The sequence below is a fragment of the Mytilus galloprovincialis genome, chromosome 9 (genome assembly GCF_965363235.1).
Source record: "Mytilus galloprovincialis chromosome 9, xbMytGall1.hap1.1, whole genome shotgun sequence".
Classification (NCBI taxonomy): domain Eukaryota; kingdom Metazoa; phylum Mollusca; class Bivalvia; order Mytilida; family Mytilidae; genus Mytilus; species Mytilus galloprovincialis.
In genome coordinates, this window is record NC_134846.1 from 30,707,933 (window position 1) to 30,731,493 (window position 23,561).

The 23,561-nt window shown below is 33.2% G+C and overlaps 1 protein-coding gene across 1 annotated transcript in view; it reads left to right on the top strand.

Moving 5' to 3' along the window:
* The window catches only part of LOC143044791 (TATA-binding protein-associated factor 172-like), an 87,685-nt gene that overhangs the window by 28,418 nt on the left and 35,706 nt on the right, over positions 1–23,561 (top strand). The window contains exons 21-22 of the mRNA XM_076216956.1: positions 2,079–2,140; positions 2,851–2,943. Coding sequence (XP_076073071.1) covers positions 2,079–2,140; positions 2,851–2,943 — 155 coding nt within the window. The remainder of the gene's footprint in view (positions 1–2,078; positions 2,141–2,850; positions 2,944–23,561) is intronic.

The following is a 23,561-nucleotide window of genomic DNA, read 5'->3' on the forward strand; positions in this document are numbered from 1 at the left end:
ACTTATTAAAACTTTTTAGCCCCCTACATTTGTTTGCACTTGTCCTAAGTCAGGAACCTGATGTTCAGTAGTTGTGGTTTGTTGATTTGGTTCATAAGTGTTTCTTGTTTCTCATTTTTAGCTCACCAGGGCCCAATGTGAGCTTATGCTATCACTTGGCTTCCGTCGTTATCGTTTGGCATCGTCTGTCCTCATAAAACTATTTAAAAAATCTTCTCCTCTGAAACTACTGGGCCAAATACCTTCAAACTTTAACTAAATGTTCCTTAGGGTATCTAGTTTATGAATTGTATCCGTAGTTTTGATCCATCGACAAACATGGCTGCCATGGCTAAAAATAGAACTTTAGTACACAAATCAATAAAATTTAAACACAAGATGTATAACCACTAAAGAAAGTATGGGATTGATTTTGTGGGTTTTGGTCTCAACAGTTTAGGAATTAGGGGCCAAAAAGGGGCACAAATAAGCACTTTTCTTGGTTTTTGCACAATAACTTTAGTATAAGTAAATAGAAATCTATGAAATTTAAACACAAATTTTATGACCACAAAAGGAAGGTTGGGATTGATTTTGGGATTTTACTGTTTATGAATTAGGGGCCAAAAGGGTCCAAAATTAAACTTTGTTTGATTTCATAAAAAATTGAATATATGGGGTTCTTTGCTATCTGAATCTAACCATGTATATAGATTTTTGATATTTTGGCCCCGTTAATAAATTGGTCCACACTGAGTTCTAAAGGGTCCAAAATTGAACTTTATTTGATTTCATCAAAAATTGAATTATTGGGGTTCTTTGATACGCCGAATCTAACCATGTATTTAGATTTTGGATATTCGACCATGATAGGTAAATTTTCAATTTAATTTTTTTAAGTTCTTAGACAACATTCATTCCGTGTCAGAACCTATTCTATGTCAACTTTTTAATCACATTCCAAATTCAGAGCTGTATCAAGCTTGAATGTTGTCCCAACTGTTCAGGGTTCGACCTCTGCGGTTGTATCAAGCTGAGCCCTGCAGACGATCTGGTTTGTTTTTATCTTGAATATTATTATAGATAGATATAAACTGTAAACAGCAATAATTTTCAGCAAAGTAAGATTTACACAAAAGTTAGTATGACCAAAATTGTCAATTGACCCCTTAAGGAGTTATTGCCCTTTAAGAACAAATAAAGAAAATATGACAGATACAATGAACCTTTAAATGGCAATTTTAAGCCACTCATTAGTATATATTGAAAAGCAAAAATAATCATTGATGAAAGATGTAAGCAAAAAATAACAGGTGAGCGATTCAGGCTCTTGAGAGCCTCTTGTTTATATAGATTAGACTGTTGGTTTTCCCATTTGAATGGTTTTACTTGAGTTATGTTTTGGGCCCTTTAAAGCTTGCTGTTCGGTTTGAGTCAAGGCTCCATGTTGAGGAATGTACTTTGAGCTTTAAGAGTTTACCTTTACAAATTGTGACTTGGATGGAGAGTTGTCTCATTGGCACTCATACCACATCTTCTTATATTTATGTATACTGTGTACAAATGGAATACTGTGGATTCATTTATTTTCATGGACATTAATTTCATTGCCAAAGTATGCATACAAATCCATAAAATAGAGAATGGAAATGGGCAATTTTTCAAAGAGATAACAACCCCACCAAAGAGCAGATAACAGCCGAAGGTCACCAATGGGCCTTCAACACAGGTAGAAAATCCTGCACCTGTAGTCTGGCTTCAGCTGGCCCTAAACAAAAATGTGTACCGGTTCAGTGAAAATGGACATCATACTAAACTCCAAAACATATAAATGAACTAAACTTAAAGAATATAAAAGGCTAGAGTCTCCTGAATTTGGAACAGGTGCAAAAAGTAAACTATTTGTACTTTGCTGATTATCAAATTCTAGGTTAACCCGTACCAACAAAGAACATGTGAATTGGTATCCTACCACTGATGATTAATCCACATTACACAACAACTCAAACAAAGCCAAAGAGTTTTCACTTATTATTTTGATAATTAGATTTATGCTTAAATTGCATGCTTTAAACATATGTTTGTTTATAATTTTTCAGATGGAGTTGAAGTGAAATGTACAAAGACCTCAGGAATTCTAACATTGACCAAACACCAGAAGGTAAATTACAACAAAAAAAAATTAAGAACAGGTCTCATAAAAATCTTACCCAATAATTTATTGGTATTGATATGGTAAAAGAGAGTTGTGGATACAAAGACATCTGTTCATTTTTTCATTTGTTCATCACGTTGACAAATTTCGGATGAACAAATCAACAGATGAGACTCTCATGTTCATGGGCATATCCAAAGTCATGAACCTCATTAAAAATATAAATATTGATATCAAACTAAAATTCTTGTGGATATTCGTAGGATGTTTGTTAACAGATTAATATTATGCCTTGTACTCAAACTACACTAAAGCGGCAGCATGACTTTTTCTGGTTTGTGCTTACATGCATCTATTTGTCCATCCCATATAAAGGTTAAAGTTGATATAAATATTTGCAAATAGTAGCAAATGAAGAATGTATATGCACTTGTTTTCACTTTGAAGTTATTGAATTTTATACTCCCAACATTTTTATATAATTCTTTAAAAGGTTTGATTTATATATCACAATGCAAATGTACCCATATGATTTGATTTGCAACATGAACACCTTATGCTTTAAAATTGCATCCATCCCCAAAAAAAAACAATTTGAATTAAAAAAAAAAAACTGCAAATAAAAATATTTTGTTAAACATTGAGTTGCAAAGCAATATATGTACATTATTGTATAGATTACTGTGCAAAGACATTTTCATTTTTTTTATATTTAGGCAACTGATGTTGGGAGGAGGTGGCTCAGGAAAACTCCAAGTGTCAAGTTAGATCTTGGTGTTTCACCAGAATTAGCTGAAGATAAAGCTGAGGTATAATTATATTAACTGAATTATCTCCCTTGCTTTTGATTTTTTGAACTTTTGATTTTTTAACCCTGTATGCCAACATTGCCTAGGTAAATTTTAAAATTGTTTGTATGCACATTGAACGACAAATCTATGTAACATATAAAATTTTCTGACGTCAGACACACAAATCAATGAATGTGTTTGTAGATAGATGTTTTTATACGACCGCAAAAATTTTAATTTTTTGGTCGTATATTGCTATCACGTTGGCGTCATCGTCGTCGTCCGAATACTTTTAGTTTTCGCACTCTAACTTTAGTAAAAGTGAATAGAAATCTATGAAATTTTGACACAAGGTTTATGACCACAAAAGGAAGGTTGGGATTGATTTTGGGAGTTTTGGTTCCAACAGTTTAGGAATTAAGGGCCCAAATAAGCATTATTCTTGGTTTTCGCACAATAACTTTAGTATAAGTAAATAGAAATCAATGAAATTTTAACACAAGGTTTATGACCACAAAAGGAAGGTTGGGATTGATTTTTGGAGATGAGGTCCTAACAGTTTAGGAATAAGGGGCCCAAAGGGTCCTAAATTGAACTTTGTGTGATTTCATCAAAAATTGAATAGTTGGGGTTCTTTGATATGGCGAATCTAACTATATATGTAGATTCTTAATTTTTGGTCCCGTTTTCAAATTGGTCTACATTAAGGTCCAAAGGGTCTAAATTAAACTTAGTTTGATTTTAACAAAAATTGAATCTTTGGGGTTCTTTGATATGCTGAATTTAAAAATGTACTTAGATTTTTAATTATTGGCCTAGTTTTCAAGTTGGTCCAAATGGGGGTCCAAAATTAAACTTTGTTTGATTTCATCAAAAATTGAATAAATGGGTTCTTTGATATGCCCAATCTAACTGTGTATGTAGATTCTTTATTTTTATGCCCCACCTACGATAGTAGAGGGGCATTATGTTTTCTGGTCTGTGCGTCCGTTCGTTCGTCCGTCCGTCTGTTCGTTCGTCCGTCCGTCTGTCCCGCTTCAGGTTAAAGTTTTTGGTCAAGGTAGTTTTTGATGAAGTTTAAGTCCAATCGACTTCAAACTTAGTACACATGTCGCCTATGATATGATCTTTCTAATTTTAATGCCAAATTAGAGTTTTTACCCCAATTTCACGGTCCACTGAACATGGAAAATGATAGTGCGAGTGGGGCATTCGTGTACTGAGGACACATTCTTGTTGGTCCAATTTTCAAATTGGTCTACATTAAGGTCTAAAGGGTCCAAAATTAAACTAAGTTTGATTTCAACAAAAATTAAATTCTTGGGCTTATTTGATATGCTTTATCTAAATATGTACTTTGATTTTTATACCCCCGCTTTAAAAAAGGGGGGGTATACTGTTTTACCTCTGTCTGTCCGTCCATCAGTCCGTCCATCAGTCAGTCCGTCCCATGAAACTTTATTCACATTTTTCTCAGGAACTACACATCCACCCTTTCTGTAATTTGGTATCAACATTTATATATGTTAGCCATACCGTGTGATGCGTTTTCAGATTCATCACTTGACAACTTCCTGTTTACCGAACACTTGTATGATTTTACACATGATAGCCAAGTTGAAAATTTTCGTCACATTTTTCTCAGGAACTACACATCCACCCTTTCTGTAATTTGGTATCAACATTTATATATGTTAGCCATACCGTGTGATGCGTTTTCAGATTCATCACTTAACAACTTCCTGTTTACCGAACACTTGTATGATTTTACACATGATAGCCAAGTTGAAAATTTTCGTCACATTTTTCTCAGCAACTACAATACAAGGATTTCTGAAATTTGGTTTCAGGATTTATATTAGTCAGCTATACTGTGTGATGCTTTTTCAGATTCATCACTCGACAACTTCCTGTTTACCGAACACTTGTATGATTTTACACATGATAGCCAAGTTGAAAATTTTCGTCACATTTTTCTCAGGAACTACAATACAAGGATTTCTGAAATTTGGTTTCAGGATTTATATAAGTCAGCTATACCGTGTGATGCGTTTTCAGATTCAACACTTGACAACTTCCTGTTTACTGAACACTTGCATATTTTTACACTATTAATATTATCCACTTGCGGCGGGGGTATCATCAGTGAGCAGTAGCTCGCAGTTTCACTTGTTGATTATGGGCCCAGTTTTCAAGTTGGTCTAAATCAGGATTCCATATCAAGTATTGTGCAATAGCAAGAAATTTTCAATTGCACAGTATTGCACAATAGCAAGAAATATCTAATTGCACAATATTGTGCAATAGCAATTAATTTTCAATTGGAGTTATCTTTCTTTGTATAGAATAGTAGTTGATAATATATGTTGGAAATTGCCAGACATGACTATGATGTCATTTTCTATTTTTATTTGCCAATAACTTTATGTAAATAACTTCATTGGAAATTTGCCAATATAAAATGTTGCTGATGAAGCTTTTTTTCCTTATCTTATCTAAAATGTTTTTAGATAATGTATGTTGGACATTTGCCAGACATGACTATGATGTCATTTTCTATTTTTATTTGCCAATAACTTTATGTAAATAACTTCATTGGAAATTTGCCAATATAAAATGTTTCTGATGAAGTTTTTTTTATTGTTTTATACAATAAACAATGTATATTCACTTTTACTACCAACCAATCTTTACCATTCAGTGATAACAAGCACTTTATTTTACATTTTAATATTTTATGATGTATTTAAAAGAGTAGTTATTGTTGCAAACTCCATTAGAAATTTGAATTGATATCAGTTTTGGAAAAAGGGAAACCGGGATGTGAAAAAAGGGGGGGGGGTTTAAATCTTGACATTTGTTTTGTGTAAAAAAAAACCATGTATTGTCAAAAATTTGATCACAATCCAAATTCAGAGCTGTATCACGCTTGAATGTTTTGTCCATACTTGCCCCAACTGTTCAGGGTTCGACCTCTGCGGTCGTATAAAGCTGCACCCTGCAGAGCACCTGCTTGTATTCTGTTAAATTGTTCCTTTTAAAATTGTTATACCATGATGACTGATGTACCCATATTCTGACTATTTTATTTATTGTGTCTGTTTAGTTAACACATCAATGTAAATATAACGGAAATTGATGAGACTGTCATCAAAGTGAAAGGGTTAGCGCTATAAAACCAGGTTTAATCCACCATTTTCTACATTTGAAAATGCCTGTGCCAAGTCAGGAATATGAAAGTTCTTGTCCATTCTTTTTTTATGCGTTTTGTTATTTGATTTTGCCATGTGATTATGGACTTTCCGAATTGATTTTCCTCTAAGTTCAGTATTTTTGTGATTTTACTTTTTGCTATTCACAGAATTATTTCCCTTGATATAAAATAAATTTGTCCAGAAACCAATATTACTTTTGCCATAGGAAAGCAGAGAAGTAGCAAAATAGTTTTATAAATTCCATTTTTAGAGTTGCCCTCCTTTTTTAAAGACTTTATGTACTGTCTATTCAATTATTTTGGGAGGTAATAATTTTTGTGGATTGAGTAAAACTTGAATTTTCAGGGATGTTTTATTTTATGATTTACCATATTCTGGGTATAAGACATGAGAAAATTTGTGCCTCACCTGTATAAGTATAATACATGATAAGTGGTATCCAACATCTTTTTTGGAATCCATTCTTATTTGCTAGGGATAATTGTTACTATGACTAGAGCAGAAGTTTTATTAATTTACGGAGTTATCTTCCTTGATATCAGTTAAAGATGAAATAATATGTCAGGAAAATTAATGACTTTCATAGAATTAAAGACTGCATAATTCCTTCATTGCACTAGATATAGAACTTGTTTCTGTACATGAATATTTGATTACTAGATTTGACTTTATGCATTTGCATTTTATTTGTGTAAAACATACTTCTTCCAAAGAAAAGTTATTTGAGATAGTGACCTAAATATTTTGTAGATGACAATTGGATATCCTGTGCCTGTGATAATATTGAAGACACCACAAGCAATTCGCATCTATGGGACGCCCTCATCAGGGCATCCCCGGACCGGTTGCAAGTGATTTTGCTTCAGTAGTATCAGAGTGCACATAACTTTGAACCTCAACTAGTCATATGACTAGTATAATTAAGCTATGTTGTTCAGTAAGATTTTCAGTTATTGAATTACTCTTTGGCATATGGAATCATTACAAAGTCCACATTAGTGTGACAGGGTTCATCTGACCTTGACCTCATTTTCAAAGTCGAATTTGCATGATAAGGTTTGTTTCTCAGACACACTTGTTTCTGTAAGTTAAATCTTTTTTAGTTTTTAACAAAATTTGTGCAGAAACCAATATTACTTTTGCCAAAGGAAAGCAGAGAAGTAGAAAAATATTTCTATATTTACAGTTATCCTCCTTGATTCTATTTAGGCTTTATGTACTGTGGGTTCATTTATTTACATAGGTTCTAATTATTGTGGATTGAGTTAAAACTGCATTTTCATGGATATTTTATTTTGTTGTTTTGACATATTCTGTGTATAAGACTGTAGAAAATTCATGGTTCACCTGTGATATCATAATCCACAAAAATTGGTATCCCACAAATTTTTATGGATCCGCTGTAATTTGCTAGAAATGAGAGCAGAAGTTTTATTAATTTACGGAGTTATCTTCCTTGATATCAGTTTATAGATGAAATGATATGCCAGGACAATTAATGACTTTCATAGAATTAAAGACTGCATAATTCCTTCATTGCACAAGATATCGAACTTGTTTCTGTACATAAATATTTGATTACAAAATTTGACTTTATGCATATGCATTTTATTTGTGCACACACGCAGGCTAGAAAAACTAAAAAGAAAAGAGACAAGGATAGGTATAAAAGACTACAACAAGAAGTACAGTGGGAGGTCTGGCAAGCCAACAAGAAATATATGGAAGAGGTCAGTTCAGACTATAGAGATAATGCAAAGAAATTCTGGTCTTATATCAAGAGCAAAGGTCAACAATGGACAGGAGTGGCATCATTAAAAAACAAAATGGGATTTCTGCAAAGTGACAACAAGAGCAAAGCTGACATTTTAAACAACCAATTCCAGTCAGTATTTACCAAAGAAAATCTAACTAACTTCCCAGATAAAGGAAAAAGTCCATACTCCACCATGAAGGACATAAAAATTAGCACCATTTGAGACCACAAATTGTTAAAAAAACAGAAACCGCATAAAGCTACTGGTCCAGACTCAATACCAGCCTTTATACTGAAAGCAGCAGCAGAACAACTTGCTCCTATACTCACAGACCTATATCAAACATCATTGAACACTGGTGAAGTCCAGCAAGATTGGAGAGATGCCAATGTAGTTCCACTTTTTAAAAAAGACGAAAGGCACCTAGCATCTAACTTCAGACCAGTATCTCTAACTTCCATCACATGTTATCTTCGCAAGCCAAGGGTTACGATCCACTCCCGTTCTCTTCACCCTTGGCAGTTTAAGCCAACATTTGTGAAAACACTGTTGCGCCATCTATTGGAAAATTAAAGTAACACCCATTCTGAATACATTATTCCTGAACAATGGTAGCACTTGAACTCTTCAATTTGGAGGTACGCACTTGTTAAAGCCGGAAACGAAAATATACGTCAACATTCATGCATTAGTGCATGTAACATACACAGGAACTTCTACTAATTGATTAAAAACATTCAAGTTGTCACTATAGTCGTATGTTTATAGAATGTAAAGACTTGTTGCACAGTAAACACGTGGCAATTGTTTACAAACACTTTTTACATTTACACGTGACTTGTTATAGGCGCTTTTTGATTGTATGCAGCGAATTAGATTGCAACCAATAAAATCCTTACCTTGTGTCTCCGAAATTTTATCTCAATCTGCCAAGGGTGAAGAGAACGGATGTGGATCATAACCCTTGGCTAGCGAAGATGATCACATGTAAGGTCTTAGAACATATTGTACATAGCAACATGGACCACTTTGACAAAAATATAATACTAACTGATGCTTAACACGGATTACGCAAAAGACGATCATGCGAATCCCAACTAATCATAACCATCAACAACATTGCATCAAAATTGAAAAGCAGTGGCCAAGTAGACATCATCCTGCTAGACTTTGCAAAAGCATTTGACAAGGTACCACATCACCGCCTCCTACACAAGCTGGAATACTATGGCGTCAGCCCCAAAACCAATATATGGATTTGCTCCTTCCTACATAAAAGAAAGCAGAGCGAGATATTAGTGGGTGCCGAATCCACACAAGTACCAGTACTCTCTGGTGTACCCCTAGGCACAGTCCTTGGTCCATTACTGTTCCTGGCCTACATTAACGACATGCCAGAAACAGCATCTACATCAGAGACCAAATTATTCGCGGGTGACAGCCTACTCTTTCGTACCATCACCAACCAAGCTGACAGTGAACTTCTTCAAAAGGACTTAACAGCATTGGAAGACTGGGAAAAGAAATGGCAGATGAGTTTTAATGCCAAAAAATGCCTTGTTATTAGACATTTGAATATTACCAAAAAATCGACCAGTGATAAAAACATCGTACCATCTACACGGTCATACCTCTAGACACAGAGGAAACAAGTAAATATCTTGGAGTAACCATCAGCAACAACCTTACATGGGATAGAAACATAGATAATACAGTAGGCAAAGGAAACAGAACCTTGGGATTCATACGTAGAAACCTCAAAGGCTGTACAAAACCTGTAAAGTCAGCTGCATATCGCCATATGTATTCATGGTAAGACCTGTAGTGGAATATGCAAGCACAATATGGGACCCAACCGCCCAAAATAAAATCAAGGCAATTGAACAAGTACAGGAAAGAGCTGAACGATTTGAGAATAACAACTACACAGACCGAACACATGGCTGTGTCACTAATATGGTCAAAAATCTAGTGGGAAAGCCTCGAAGAACGGAGGAAAACAAACAGATTATGCATGCTATTCAAGATCCAGCATGATCTTATAGATATAGACCGTCACCAATATTTGACCCGTGAACGATAACCTGACCAGAGGTAAAAACCGCTTCTTCCAAGAAAGAACAAGTACAGACACCTATGGCCAATCTTTCTTCCCGAGGACAATAGGGGACTGGAACACCTACAACAACAGTTACAGCGACCAACACCATTGCGGGATTCAGAGCTGCCCTGAAGGCATGCTCTGAAAGGAAGTAGGAAAAACCAGTTGTAAATAATTTTAATTGTATATTTTTTGCGAACGTTTTAAATGTAAATTGTAAATAGTCAAGAGAAATCTTTCTGTGTTGCCCGACATTGCGTAAAGTTTTCAGGCGGAACCATTAACATTCAGCTTTGAATCCGGTTCCTTACCTGGAAGAAGAAGAAGAAATCATACTTCTTCCAAAGAAAAGTTATTTGAGATAGTGCCTAAAATATTTTGTGTATGACAATTGGATATCCAGTGCCTGTGATAATATTGAAGACACCACCACTGTGTCTAAACCACACCGGCAAAATTTGCTTGGACTCGATGGTATCTAACATCCGGCACAATGACGGAACACCAATAGACAAAAGAAAAGTAGGTTTCTCCTTATTTTTTTATTTTTTTTATGATATCGAAGAATATATATACATATACAACTATTTTCTATTGTGAGATGCAATATATTCTACAACCGTTCTATATTAACGGAGAAATAAGTCAAAATGCATGTCAAAATGACGAATTGAGTGAACCTTGCCTCAAAATTGTTTAATTTCTCGTTAAATTGTTCACCTTGTACGGAAAGAAAGGTACGGGAAGATAGATATTGACACGGAGATTGCAAATTTAGTTATTATGAGCATCTCCATAATTGTATTTCTGTGTATGGAACGAAAGAAAAGGGTCATATCAAATTAAAATAAACCGGTTTCGTCAATGTTGTTACTACACAATCACCCGGTTTCGTCTATATATATCACCCGGTTTTTTGGTTTTTTTTTAACAAACAATTTATGAAAAGAAACTTTGGCACGGATCTGAACATTGTCTTTCGAGATATATTTATTGTAAAGTAAACTTGGCGTGATAAAATCTATTTTAAACGCGGGCACTTTTGGACATAGTTAATTATGATAATACACATTTTCCTAATGAAAGGCGTATCCCTTATTTCACTTAACTTCAAACTAATTTTAAATGGAATATAAATACTGAATAGCAAACACTGGTATCTAATTATTTGGTAACATTATTATATTTTCTTTGTTTATAATACTAGTATGTAAAGATGAAAAATAAAAGGATGTGTTTTGATTGTGCCATAATTTTAATTAACTATACTATATTATATACACTTAGTTTACAATATTTACTATCAATTATTAATACATTTATGCATTCAATCATTGACGAACAGTCCCAAACCGACTATAGTCTATACTGTTCTGCACAAATTAATCATGCATGCAGTCCTGCCAGATTTTCTGGTACTATATATACTGTGTTACTTGCGCACTAAAGCGAGTTTCCACACTTAAGCATCCATAACATAGCAGTGAGATTTGAAACTTTCTCCCCGTTTCTGGTAGGCACATTTATTTTCATAGGCATGTTTTTCACATTATTTTTACAGTTCAAATTCATTTTTTGTACAGTTCAAATTCAATTGAAACTTCAAGATAACTTTCGAAAACAATATCTGACAGTTTTGTATTTTCAATGTGAATAAAAGTTGGTTTGCAAAACATGACCGTCATTTATATCTAGGTCTTATTAAGAAGAAGTGACGGTAACCACTTATCCCATAAACATTGACAATGAGACAACTTTCTTTTAGACACGAAAATTATGTTGAATTAATCAAGTTTAGGTCAGCATATGCCTTAAACAATGAGAAAAACACACAAACTGCATGAAAGCAAGCTATAACAGGGCCCTAAATTATAAATGTAAAACAATTCAAACAAGAAAACTACCTGCCTATTTTATGTTCAAAACGCATATGGTATAAAGCAACCAAAGAAAATCGCATATCAATTGTGTGTTACTTTCGATTTTTAAGACCGTAAACTTCAATTTCAAGTTTAAACATGTTCAACATATTTTACCATAACTCATATAGAAAACGCATATTTAGAGAGTTTTAATCTCAATATGCTGTTAAAAAATTTCGGAATGCAAAGTAAATTAAAATATTTGTGTTCTATAAGAGTAGGAATTCAAGTTTTTGCTTATTATTTATTTGAATCTGAGACTCATATAAATAATAAGCCGTTGTCCGGTGAACGGACTTGTTTTCCAACGACCCACAAAACTCCTTTTGAACGCTGAAGTTAAATAATCAATTATAATGTAATGCGATTATGATTTTTTTTATTTGACCAAACCGGGTTATGCATTTTGAAATCTATGACCAAACCGGGTTGTATACATTGACGAAACCGGCCAGTTCCATTTTGACATGACCCATTTCTTTCGTTCCATACACAGAGATACAGTTATGGAGATGCTCATAATAACTTAATTTGCAATCTCCGTGTCAATATCTATCTTCCCGTACCTTTCTTTCCGTACAATGTAAACAATTTAACGAGAAATTAAACAATTTCGAGGCAAGGATCACTCAATTCGTCATTTTGACATGCATTTTGACTTATTTCTCCGTTAATATAGAACGGTTGTAGAAAATATTGCATCTCACAATAGAAAATAGTTGTATATGTATATATATTCTTCGATATCATAAAAAAATAAAAAAAAATAAGGAGAAACCTACCTTTGTTTTGTCTATTGGTGTTCCGTCATTGTGCCGGATGTTAGATACCATCGAGTCCGAGCAAATTTTGCCGGTGTGGTTTAGACACAGTGACCACAGGCAATTTGAAACCATGGGGCGTCCTCAACAGGGCATCCCCGGACAGATTGCAAGTGATTTTGCTTCAGTAGTATCAGAGAGCACATAACTTTGAACCTCAACTAGTCATATGTCTAGTTATAAAATACATAATGATGAGTAAGATTTTCAGTATTTGGATTATTATTTGAGGAAACATTACAAGGTCTACATGTCTGTCAGACAGGGTTCATCTGCCCTTGACCTCATTTTCAAAATAAGTTTTCATGGTAAGGTCTTCGTTCTGTAAATTAAATCTTTTTAACAAAGGAGTAGGTTCAGTAAGACCCCTTTTTGGCCCCAAAATATAACAGTTTTACAAAATTGTTAAAATGTAAACTTTTAGTTATTTATTGGACAGTAGAATGCTTCTGCTACATAAATATGGGCTGTTTATGACAATATAATGCATATATATCCGGTACTAGCACCATTAAGTCATGCTAAATTACTGAAATCTTCACAATTCTATCATTTTAGTTAAATTTTAGACGGTTTTGGTGTAAAACGAAAGTGGCCGCATTCGTGTTCATCCTTAATATTGAAATGTTAGTTGTATTTGATGATAATACATAACATATATAAAGGTTTAGGATGAACATGGATGCGGCCACTTCCATTTTTTCCAAAAAACATCTGAAAAGTGACATTTTTCGGCATATTTGTTAGATTTTTATACGACCGCAAAATTTGAAAAAATTTTCGTCGTATATTGCTATCACGTTGGCGTCGTGGTCTGCGTCGTCGTCGTCGTCCGAATACTTTTAGTTTTCGCACTCTAACTTTAGTAAAAGTGAATGGAAATCTATGAAATTTTAACACAAGGTTTATGACCACAAAAGGAAGGTTGGTATTGATTTTGAGAGTTTTGGTCCCAACATTTTAGGAATTAGGGGCCAAAAAGGGCCCAAATAAGCATTTTCTTGGTTTTCGCACTATAACTTTAGTTTAAGTTAATAGAAATCTATGAAATTTTGACACAAGGTTTATGACCACAAAAGAACGGTTGGGATTGATTTTGGGAGTTTTGGTTTTAACAGTTTAGGAATTAGGGGCCACAAAAGGGCCCAAATAAGCATTATTCTTGGTATTCGCACAATAACTTTAGTTTAAGTAAATAGAAATCAATGAAATTTAAACACAATGTTAATGACTACAAAAGGAAGGTTGGTATTGATTTTAGGAGTTTAGGTTCCAACAGCTTAGGAATTAGGGGCCAAAAAGGGACCCAAATAAGCATTTTTCTTGGTTTTCGCACCATAACGTTAGTATAAGTAAATAGAAATCTATGAAATTTAAACACAAGGTTTATGCACTAGTAACCCGAATTTAGCTTGAACGGACAAAAACGTGTTAACGCTATTTAAATGAGATTAATTGTTATTTGATAAAGATTGACAAAAATTAAAAAATATTTTTACTTCATTTCAATTCATTTCAATTCATTTTAACGCCAGTCAAATAGATTTCTTTGCGGTGAATCAATTGAAATCAAGTTGCTGGTAATGTACGTCCAACTATTAGGCCACGCCCCCGTTAAACTATTTCAAACAGACATCAATTCGTTTTAAACATCGTTGAGACCCGAGCTTTGTACAGGTAAATCACTCAAGCAAGACAAACTTTTATCGAATTCAGTTAAATGTGTGTATTCTTAGTAAAGTCGCATGCTTCACAATTGTTAACAAATGAATGAACAATAGATGTGACATTTTTAAAAGAAATTTAAATAAAAACATTAAAATATTGATGCACGGTTTAAAAAATGTGATTCTGTTGAAAATAAAATAGTAAACTTGCAAACTTTCAATCCATTTGTTCTCATCGAGGTCCGCGTTCATGTTTCAATGCGATACGTAACATGAAAGTCCAATATGTTACAAATGTATAGACTCTACGATGTCCGAGTTCTGTCCGAAATAAATAATTGATAGCAATTATAAGACATAATGTTGGAATATTTGTCTTTTGTTGAAGTCGACACGTCTCCCTTTAGATGGCTTTCGGTTATTTCCGTAGTTCGGTTGCTGTCTCATTGGCGTATATCTTACATCTCCTTTTTTTTTTTTCGTGCATCACTTATTTATCATGTGCACTGATGGCTGAAAAAAATCTGATCATATACCTCGATAGCACTGCCTGTCACGTTTCTTTTGCATCAAATAGAGCGGTTTGATTTGGATTTGAATGGGTTTTACTAAATGTCTAGTGGCAAATATTTCACCCATAATACAGCCATTATGTCAGTGGCACATCTGACGAAAATTCAAACCACAGATTACAAATTGCGTTTTTTTTTCTGAAGTTTATTAACGAATGATATGCTGCCTTATACTCTAATATCAGTTACCCATTCGTGAACGTAATGGACGCATGATGAATGAAGTTCCATGTTTTATCTTTTATATAAAATTTAAAAGGTTCAACCGGGTTGAATTATTACATTTACAAAAAAACATCATTTTATTTTTAAAATAAATTCAACAACAATATAAGTATATTTTAAAAATTTAATTGACAGTTTATATTGACCATTATATACATATAAAGACCGATGTCGATAACTCCATTGATCTTTTTTATCGTTATATTTTTTGCACGAAATAAATACAGGAGTTAATCATATCATAGAAAAAATATCAAACAACGTTAGTTAAGACACGATGGATAAAATCTAATGGTTTATATTTCAGTTTCGAATCAGATTTTTTAGGCACAAGTGTTACTACTCATTTTGATAAACAGTGAGACGCTTACTTGTAATTCGGAATTGACGAATAAACGTAGCGAAATTACCGTACTTATAGATTATACTTTTGTTTTCCATCTTAATTGTATTGTCATTTTAGGGACCGTTATAGCTTGCTGTTCAATGAGGACCAAAGCTCCGTGTTGAGGCCGTACTTTTGACCTCTAATTAAATTATACCATGTGACTTGACGGAGAGTTGTTTCATTGGCACACATACCACATCTTCTTATTTATATTAAACGGGAGCAGTTTATTACATTTTCGTTTAGATAAAAAAAAATATAAAAATTCAGTGAATCAAATGAATTTGTAGCATATTGTTACATTCAAAAGTATTTAATTTTGATTGATAGTATACATTATTTTTATTGCATTGGTCCACAAATAATGCCCAGTGTCAAATATTACACATCGATGACCACTTAGATTAGTTACTTTAATTAAACTCATTTCCTTGGCTGGTAGTACACGCTTGTATTTTGTCCTTTAAAGGTAGTCTGTCGGTTTAATCATGGAAGTAATATTAAATATTAATGAATCACAGTTTAAGGAGAATTCTTCGTCATTTGCAAATAGATAAAAAAAAAAAGTATGAAAATTTGCTTACGACTGAATTCAGGCCGAGAGAAATATGTTTTGTTTTAATTCAGATTACGATTGAATTCAGGCCGAGAGAAATATGTTTTGTTTTATTTCAGATTATTTAGTACATATACAAAAATATTCTTAATCTTTTACAATTTACAAATAAAATTTGATAGTGCTTTTTTATGCACATGGTAGATGAAACCTGTATGATCTAATTTTTTCAGAGGTTTGTGAAATATTGAAAATAGTACGTTCCGGCTGTTTCTCTGGTTCCGGAAAACACAATTCGCTATATAAAATGCTTGTAAAATCCGTTACATGTGGTACGCTCATATTTGAATACCTTCCTATAAGAAAGTGAAAAAAACAGTTTTTGAAATTCACCTAAAAAAGATTAAACGAATAGTTTAACTTACTTTTCAAATATCGAATACACAAATAAATCTCTAATTTATCCACGCTTGAAATTTGTTTTTACTGACAGGTGTCTGCTGGTATTCGATTGGACATCAGTATCAATGTAGGCGTAACAGCCTATCATATTTATCCAATCAGCTGTCTTGTGTGCGATGACATACGGTCCACTTTTTCCTTGTAATGAATTATAAATTGATTGCAATAAAAATTATTCAATACACTATAAAGCAAACAATGTCTAGCCCAAAAATGACTTACACGACGCTATACTATACATATTATACTTAATAATTATTTACAAATTAAGACAGCGTAAAAATAAAATAATAACATTAATAATAATTACTATTTAACGGTAGAGCTCTGAAATTAACGGGGACTACTATGTTATTAGTATGATAGTCCCAGCAATTTAACAAATTGATCATCAAAAGGACGGTTGTGCAATTGTGGTCCAGGGACTTGCCGGTACGTCTAAAACCCACCCAGGCCGCTTTGGTGCACTAAGCCCTAAGACATTTATGGAACACTACAGCGAACTTTCTAGACAAATTTGATATTGTCAGATAAAAATAGCCAACGCTTATATTGAAGAATAAACAAGTCATGAAAAGAAATATTACTATACATTGTACGGACATTTTGACTAATTCACTAGCTTTGATACAGCGGAAGCAAAAACATCGAGCGTAGCAAAGATAAAAAAAATAATAATGCTAAAATTATGTATTTTTAAATCAAAGGACAAAGCGTACGCAATGTCACGCGGAATCCGAATCTGACTGACTAGCAAATTACTACAAAATTAAACAAACAAAAAAGGAACAACGTATGTTAGAATCAGGAAAAAAATGGATTTAGATTAGATTTGTGATCATTGGAATTTATTAAGACTTTTTAAAATATCTATTTCTAGGAACTTTTTTTAGATCGAAATTAATAAAGTTCATATATAAGTCATGATGTGGTACAGCTCACACCGATAAATATATTACGGCATATTCATATAAAATTACAAATAAACCTTTCAATAATGAATTCTTATAAGCTGATGTTAAAGCTCATAATATAAGAGATATGGGATATAATTCAATTTGACGGCAACCAAACGACAAAAACACTATAGATAAATGATTATAAATCAAGACCGCATGTTAAGTCTTCAACAAGAAACATGTGTCTACACGAAATGCCAAGCTCTAAATCGTCATGAACTTGTAGATACAATATTCAAAAAACAACAATATTAAAGTCTAAATAATATAAATATTCATTATTCACACATATTCTAGATTTTCTAAATCGTTTGAGACACGTATGCAACGCCCATGTATTTTCCGTTCACATAATGTTTTGACGGTTTTCCTTTTTTATTTATAACGTCCTACAAACATTGCTCAGACTAGACAGCATGAAAGACTAATTTTAAAACATTTTTATAAGTCAGCGTATAGGTTTATTCCTTGAATGCCAACATCCTTTGATCTACCGACAATTTACCTATAAATAATGTTGGCTTTCGAGGAATAGGTGCAAAAAGTTATCACAACACGAGAGCATGCTTATCAAAAATGGACATTTAGAGGTATAGGGGGAGGGTTGAGATCTCACAAACATGTTTAACCCCGCCGCATTTTTGCGCCTGTCCCAAGTCAGGAGCCTCTGGCCTTTCTTAGTCTTGTATTATTTTATTTTAGTTTCTTGTGTACAATTTGGAAATTAGTATGGCGTTCACTATCACTGAACTAGTATATATTTGTTTAGGAGCCAGCTGAAGGACGCCTCCGGTGCGGGAATTTCTCGCTACATTGAAGACCTGTTGGTGACCTTTTGCTGTTTTTTTATTTGGTCGGGTTGTTGTCTCTTTGACACATTCCCCATTTCCATTCTCAATTTTATTTAATTCGAATTGAATTCGAATCGAATGCGAATCGAATTCGCTAATCGCGTACATACACGCTTCTTTTTTATTCGAATTAAATGTCCGTGTGAACGAGGCATAATTAAACAGATAGTTAAAATCTAATTTCTGTTTGTTACGTTGTTGAATTTTTTTTCTGATGATACTACTTGAACGAATATGGATTCTCTTAAAATGAAACTTTGAAAAGTGTTGCATCACATGTGCATATTGTGAGAAATTCCAGTTTACACAAATGTGAAGCCTCTTTGGACTTTGAAGGTTTTTTTCAATATTTCTATAGTTGTGTGTGCTGTAACATCCTACCATATTACTTGATTAAATTTCTTGAAACTTTGTATCACGTGTTAGAATACTATTGATGTATTATGTTCAGTTTGTTCAGGATATTTTTCTTGGTAATAATACTACACACTTTTTTGCAAGTGATTCATAAAATGATACTGGTAAGGGGTTTATCGTGTTCGCAAATCATCGGTGTTCTTATAAAACAAAGTAATGTAGCTTGATTGGAATTGAGACAAATTTCCACAAGAGACCAAATGACACGTACAGTCTTCAACTATGAGCAAAGCCCATACCACATAGTGGAACTAACTATACACATCAGATGAAACCGGTTTAACTTATCAGATGTAAATAAATAGAAATACTACACAGAATAGACGTGGTCAGGTTCTTGTATATCCAAACAAACAAAAAACACTTGTAAAGTACATCCTCTGAGAAAACTTGCAGTTACTGGCAGCTAGTTCAAAGCCACAAACAACTAAAAAAATCAATCCGCTATAGACTAAATTCTTGTTACCCTATTTTATGGTTAATTGTTTAATTAAAATATTCATATAATTCATGTATATATACGTAACAAATAAATATTTATAATAATATGGAACAAAATAAATCTCTAATATCCTCTTTTAGTTTGAAATAATTATATTTAGCTAAATATAAATGTTATATTTATATATATGTCTTATGTTAATAAAACTTGTTCATTCCCAAATTTATTTATTTTTTAATAAATAGTAACAAAAATCATTTTCTTTCTATCTTTATATTCATAATTATTTAACCCTTAAATTTTGCTACTTTTCTTATCAAAATGGGATAAAATGTTACAATTTCATCAAGAGTAATTATTTTTTAAAGTTAAATACTTATAAAAACAGAAATATTTTTGTTGGCATTCAAGAAATAGGTAACATATAAAATGTTGGCATTCGAGGAAGACACCAGCGTAAACACGGTGTTTTTTTTAACAAATCGATAATTTCGTTGCCCAGGGATATGAATTTGACATTAAAAGTCCCTCAAACCTTTACAATACCCGGCCGTGTCATTTCCGTTTTAATAGATCGAGAACTCGACCTTTTAGGATATGCATGAATTACCATACGTATGTCCGAGCATTTGTTATAATGTATTAACGTGTGACGTAATTTATTTTGAACTCTTTTTTTTTGGGCGCTTTTTTTACCAATCCACTAAATAAGAAACAATGCATGATGGGCTACAACATGTTTACAATCAAACGAAAACAAGTGTTATTTACTTAAATACAACACATTTATTCATGCTTTGCGGTATTATCAATTTCGCTTAGATTTTTTTTTGTATCCATATTTATATCTTGTGATATGAAGTATTCTTTCAATGCTCAGATTAACGAAGAATTATTTCTATGCAAAGAACAGAGTATTAAATAACCAAATAACCCGATATAAAGTCATTTCTGTATGATTGCTGATGACACAGAAAAATTCGGGTATTCGTCCGCAAGACAGCAACGTAACGACAGTTTTAACACAAAACCAATTATCTTTAAGACAAACTTACTAGTGTAAAGATTAAGAGGGGTTCAAATTTATATTGGGGTCACTAAATTTTCATCGCTTTTCACAAAATTGATTTTATGATATTGTACCCTTTTTTATGATGTAAAAAATAATTTAAATCGATAATTTATTTCTCTATAGGAAACAACAACGTATAATGATCAAGCGGGACAATTTAAAGCCGATTATACGTTATGTTTTCTTCTCATTATTGAAGGCATTGCGGTTGCCTATCATTACTTACATCCATGCACTTCATTTGAAACTTTAAAAAAAATTATTCACACAGAAATCACAGCTTATATTAGTGTGGGTGTAAGGGCAGGAAAGTTATATAAAATACAAAACTATTAAACCGTTGTTTTCCCCGTTTGAATGGTTTTACACTAGTAATCATGGGGCCCTTTATAGCTTGTTGTTCGTTGCTAGCCAAGGCTCCGTGTTGAAGGCTGTACATAAGCCTACCATGGTTTACTTTCTTTAATTGTAATTTGGATGGAGAATTGTCTCATTGGCACTCACACCACATCTTCCTATATCTATTTTCTATACACCTTAAGGGCGTTAGCCTGAATGTGTGCGTCTTTCTAACGCCAAAATAATGCAGAACGACAAATTGAATTATTAAGGACAGGGATTGATTGAATGATTGATTGATTGTTTGTTGCTTAACGTCCAGTGGCAAATATTTCATGCATATTCAGGACGAGAACAAGTTCACAATATATACACTAGGTATGTTGATACGATAGAGGCCATCTGGGATGATGGTCAGGGAAATTTGGACTGCCACTGGAAAATGAGGATACCTTGTATAGGGACAGAAATTTTGTCTTGCAACAGGCCACCTACGGACCCCTCAAAAGAGTTGTTGCAAGGATTCTTAACGTGCAAAGAGCAAAGAGCGTTGCAGTCTCTTTACACGAGGCATCAGATTTCACGTCCCCCTTCTGACCGGACGTGACTGCGAACTTGATACATCCCGCACAGCCAAATGGACGCCCCATTTCGGCAAGCGTTTTACTGCCGGTCGGGAGAAGACTGGCCAAGTGACCATATTTCTATACCCTATTCACCCTAAAGGACAGGGGGTTAGTTCAATACTAACGGATTCCCTGTTAAGAAAATGTAGGTGATCTTTCAGCAATTTGATAATATGCTATTGAAATGCATATCCAATTTATTTATCGACAACTTTATGTCAAAAAAGGTAAATCATTTTGACAGAAAACAAAGACACTTTTCCTTGCATAATTTAATCTTAAATATTTAAAAATTGTTATAATAAATGGGTATTTTTTTTTAACATTTTGATCACAGCCAAATTTTGTACGGTGTGTAGAAATACCGCAAAGAACTTCTTAGTGCACTGAAGGACTATACAAATCATTGGTGCATTAAGAACAAAGTTTTTGCACTAAGGACATTAAAATGATGTTATTAGACCACAAACATGGATATGAGAAGATATAAGTATATAACTCATAAATATAAATTTGGGTATCAATATATATCATAATTTTGAAATTGACTTTCTTTTTTATCAGCGCATGCCATGTGACCGAAGGCTTATTGCAAATTCCCAAACATCAATGTTCAGTCAACCTTATCCAATAAATAATTGTCATTTGATCGTTACTAATTGACAAGTTTATGATAGTTGTAGAATAAACTTAATGATTTAGCGTAGTTTATTTTCAACTTGATGAAAGAATAATTTTTTTTTATGTCCATCTTAACAACACAGGAGTTTACATTTGTACATACTTTCATAAGAGATTGATAGACATTAAGATGGGGAAATGTGGCATTCGTGGGGATCTTAAAAACCCGATTACATCATTATTATATTGTGTGGGAACGGAACTGTACGGTTTCTACATTTTCGGCATTCGAAAATATAACAAGTTGCAACATGGAAAGTTTTTCAATAGTGAATCAAATGATACAATATAACGTTTCTTCTAGACATTCAAAACATTCTATATGTATATGTTCCGGACCATATGAGTATTTGGACCATACGCGTATGGTCATGACCATATGGGTATATACTCATATGGTCCGACCATACGCGTATGGTCGGGGTAATTAACACTCTGTTACAGTTTACTTTACAATTCTTCTAAACTCTTCATATGGTATGACCGTTCATTCAAAAGACGCTATCAAATAGGTAATTTTATCGTTATAATATAATAAAAAGATAAGCTAAATAAAAATAAGAAGTTTCACATTGTTAATTTTACTTAATTGTCAAATTTAAAGTAAACACATTTTATACCGATGGTCATTACCGATGGTCATAACCGATTTGTTATTACAAGTAAATGGCAATATGTCGACTAAAAAATTAAATTCCAAAAATTTCTTAATGAACTGTTACATAAGAAGTCACTGGAAAGTAGCATACTATTAGTTTATTTAAGTTGTGTTGTGAAGATGGTGTATTGCAGTCAACCATTTTACGATATTTGAGATCTAGAGCTTCTTAAAAACACTGTAGACATCAGAATTGCCAAAGACCTCGGTATCACTGTACGCAGCTGCAAAAAAGGCTTGTTTTTCACTCGCAAACAAAATGTGTAAATGAAAAAGATCGTGCACAAAACTTGCAAATGCAAAAAAGCTATGATACCGTGTGGAAGTGAATGTCATCCAAGCCTTCATGCACTAATGTAACTAGCGATGAAAACTAACTATGGCATCAATATTAAATTTTTACGTAGTTTTTTTTATTATGAAATTAAAAAATTGTCATGTTTTAAACCATCACTGTTTTTTTTAGATAAAGTTCTTGTAATATTGAAACGTTTATAATGTAATTTGGAAAAATAAATATACCTATATGGTCCAAATACTCATATGGTCCGGCCCGTTAATAACCAAACGAGTATTATACTCATATGGTCCGACCATACGCATACGGTCGGACCATACGCGTATGGTCGGACCATATGAGTATACGCATATGGTCATGACCATACGCGTATGGTCCAAATACTCATATGGTCCGAAACATATATATGAACCAATCAAATAATAAACGACGTATGCATACAAACGTTTTTCATCGAATGGAGGAGCTTTTAATATATCGATCAGAACTGTCACACAACAGCGATAAAAATGTCAATAATCATTGAAATACACATCGTTGAGTCCAGAAATTTTAAAAGTACTATTTCTGATGTATGGTCTTACCTGTCTGAAAGTTTGAAAGCCAT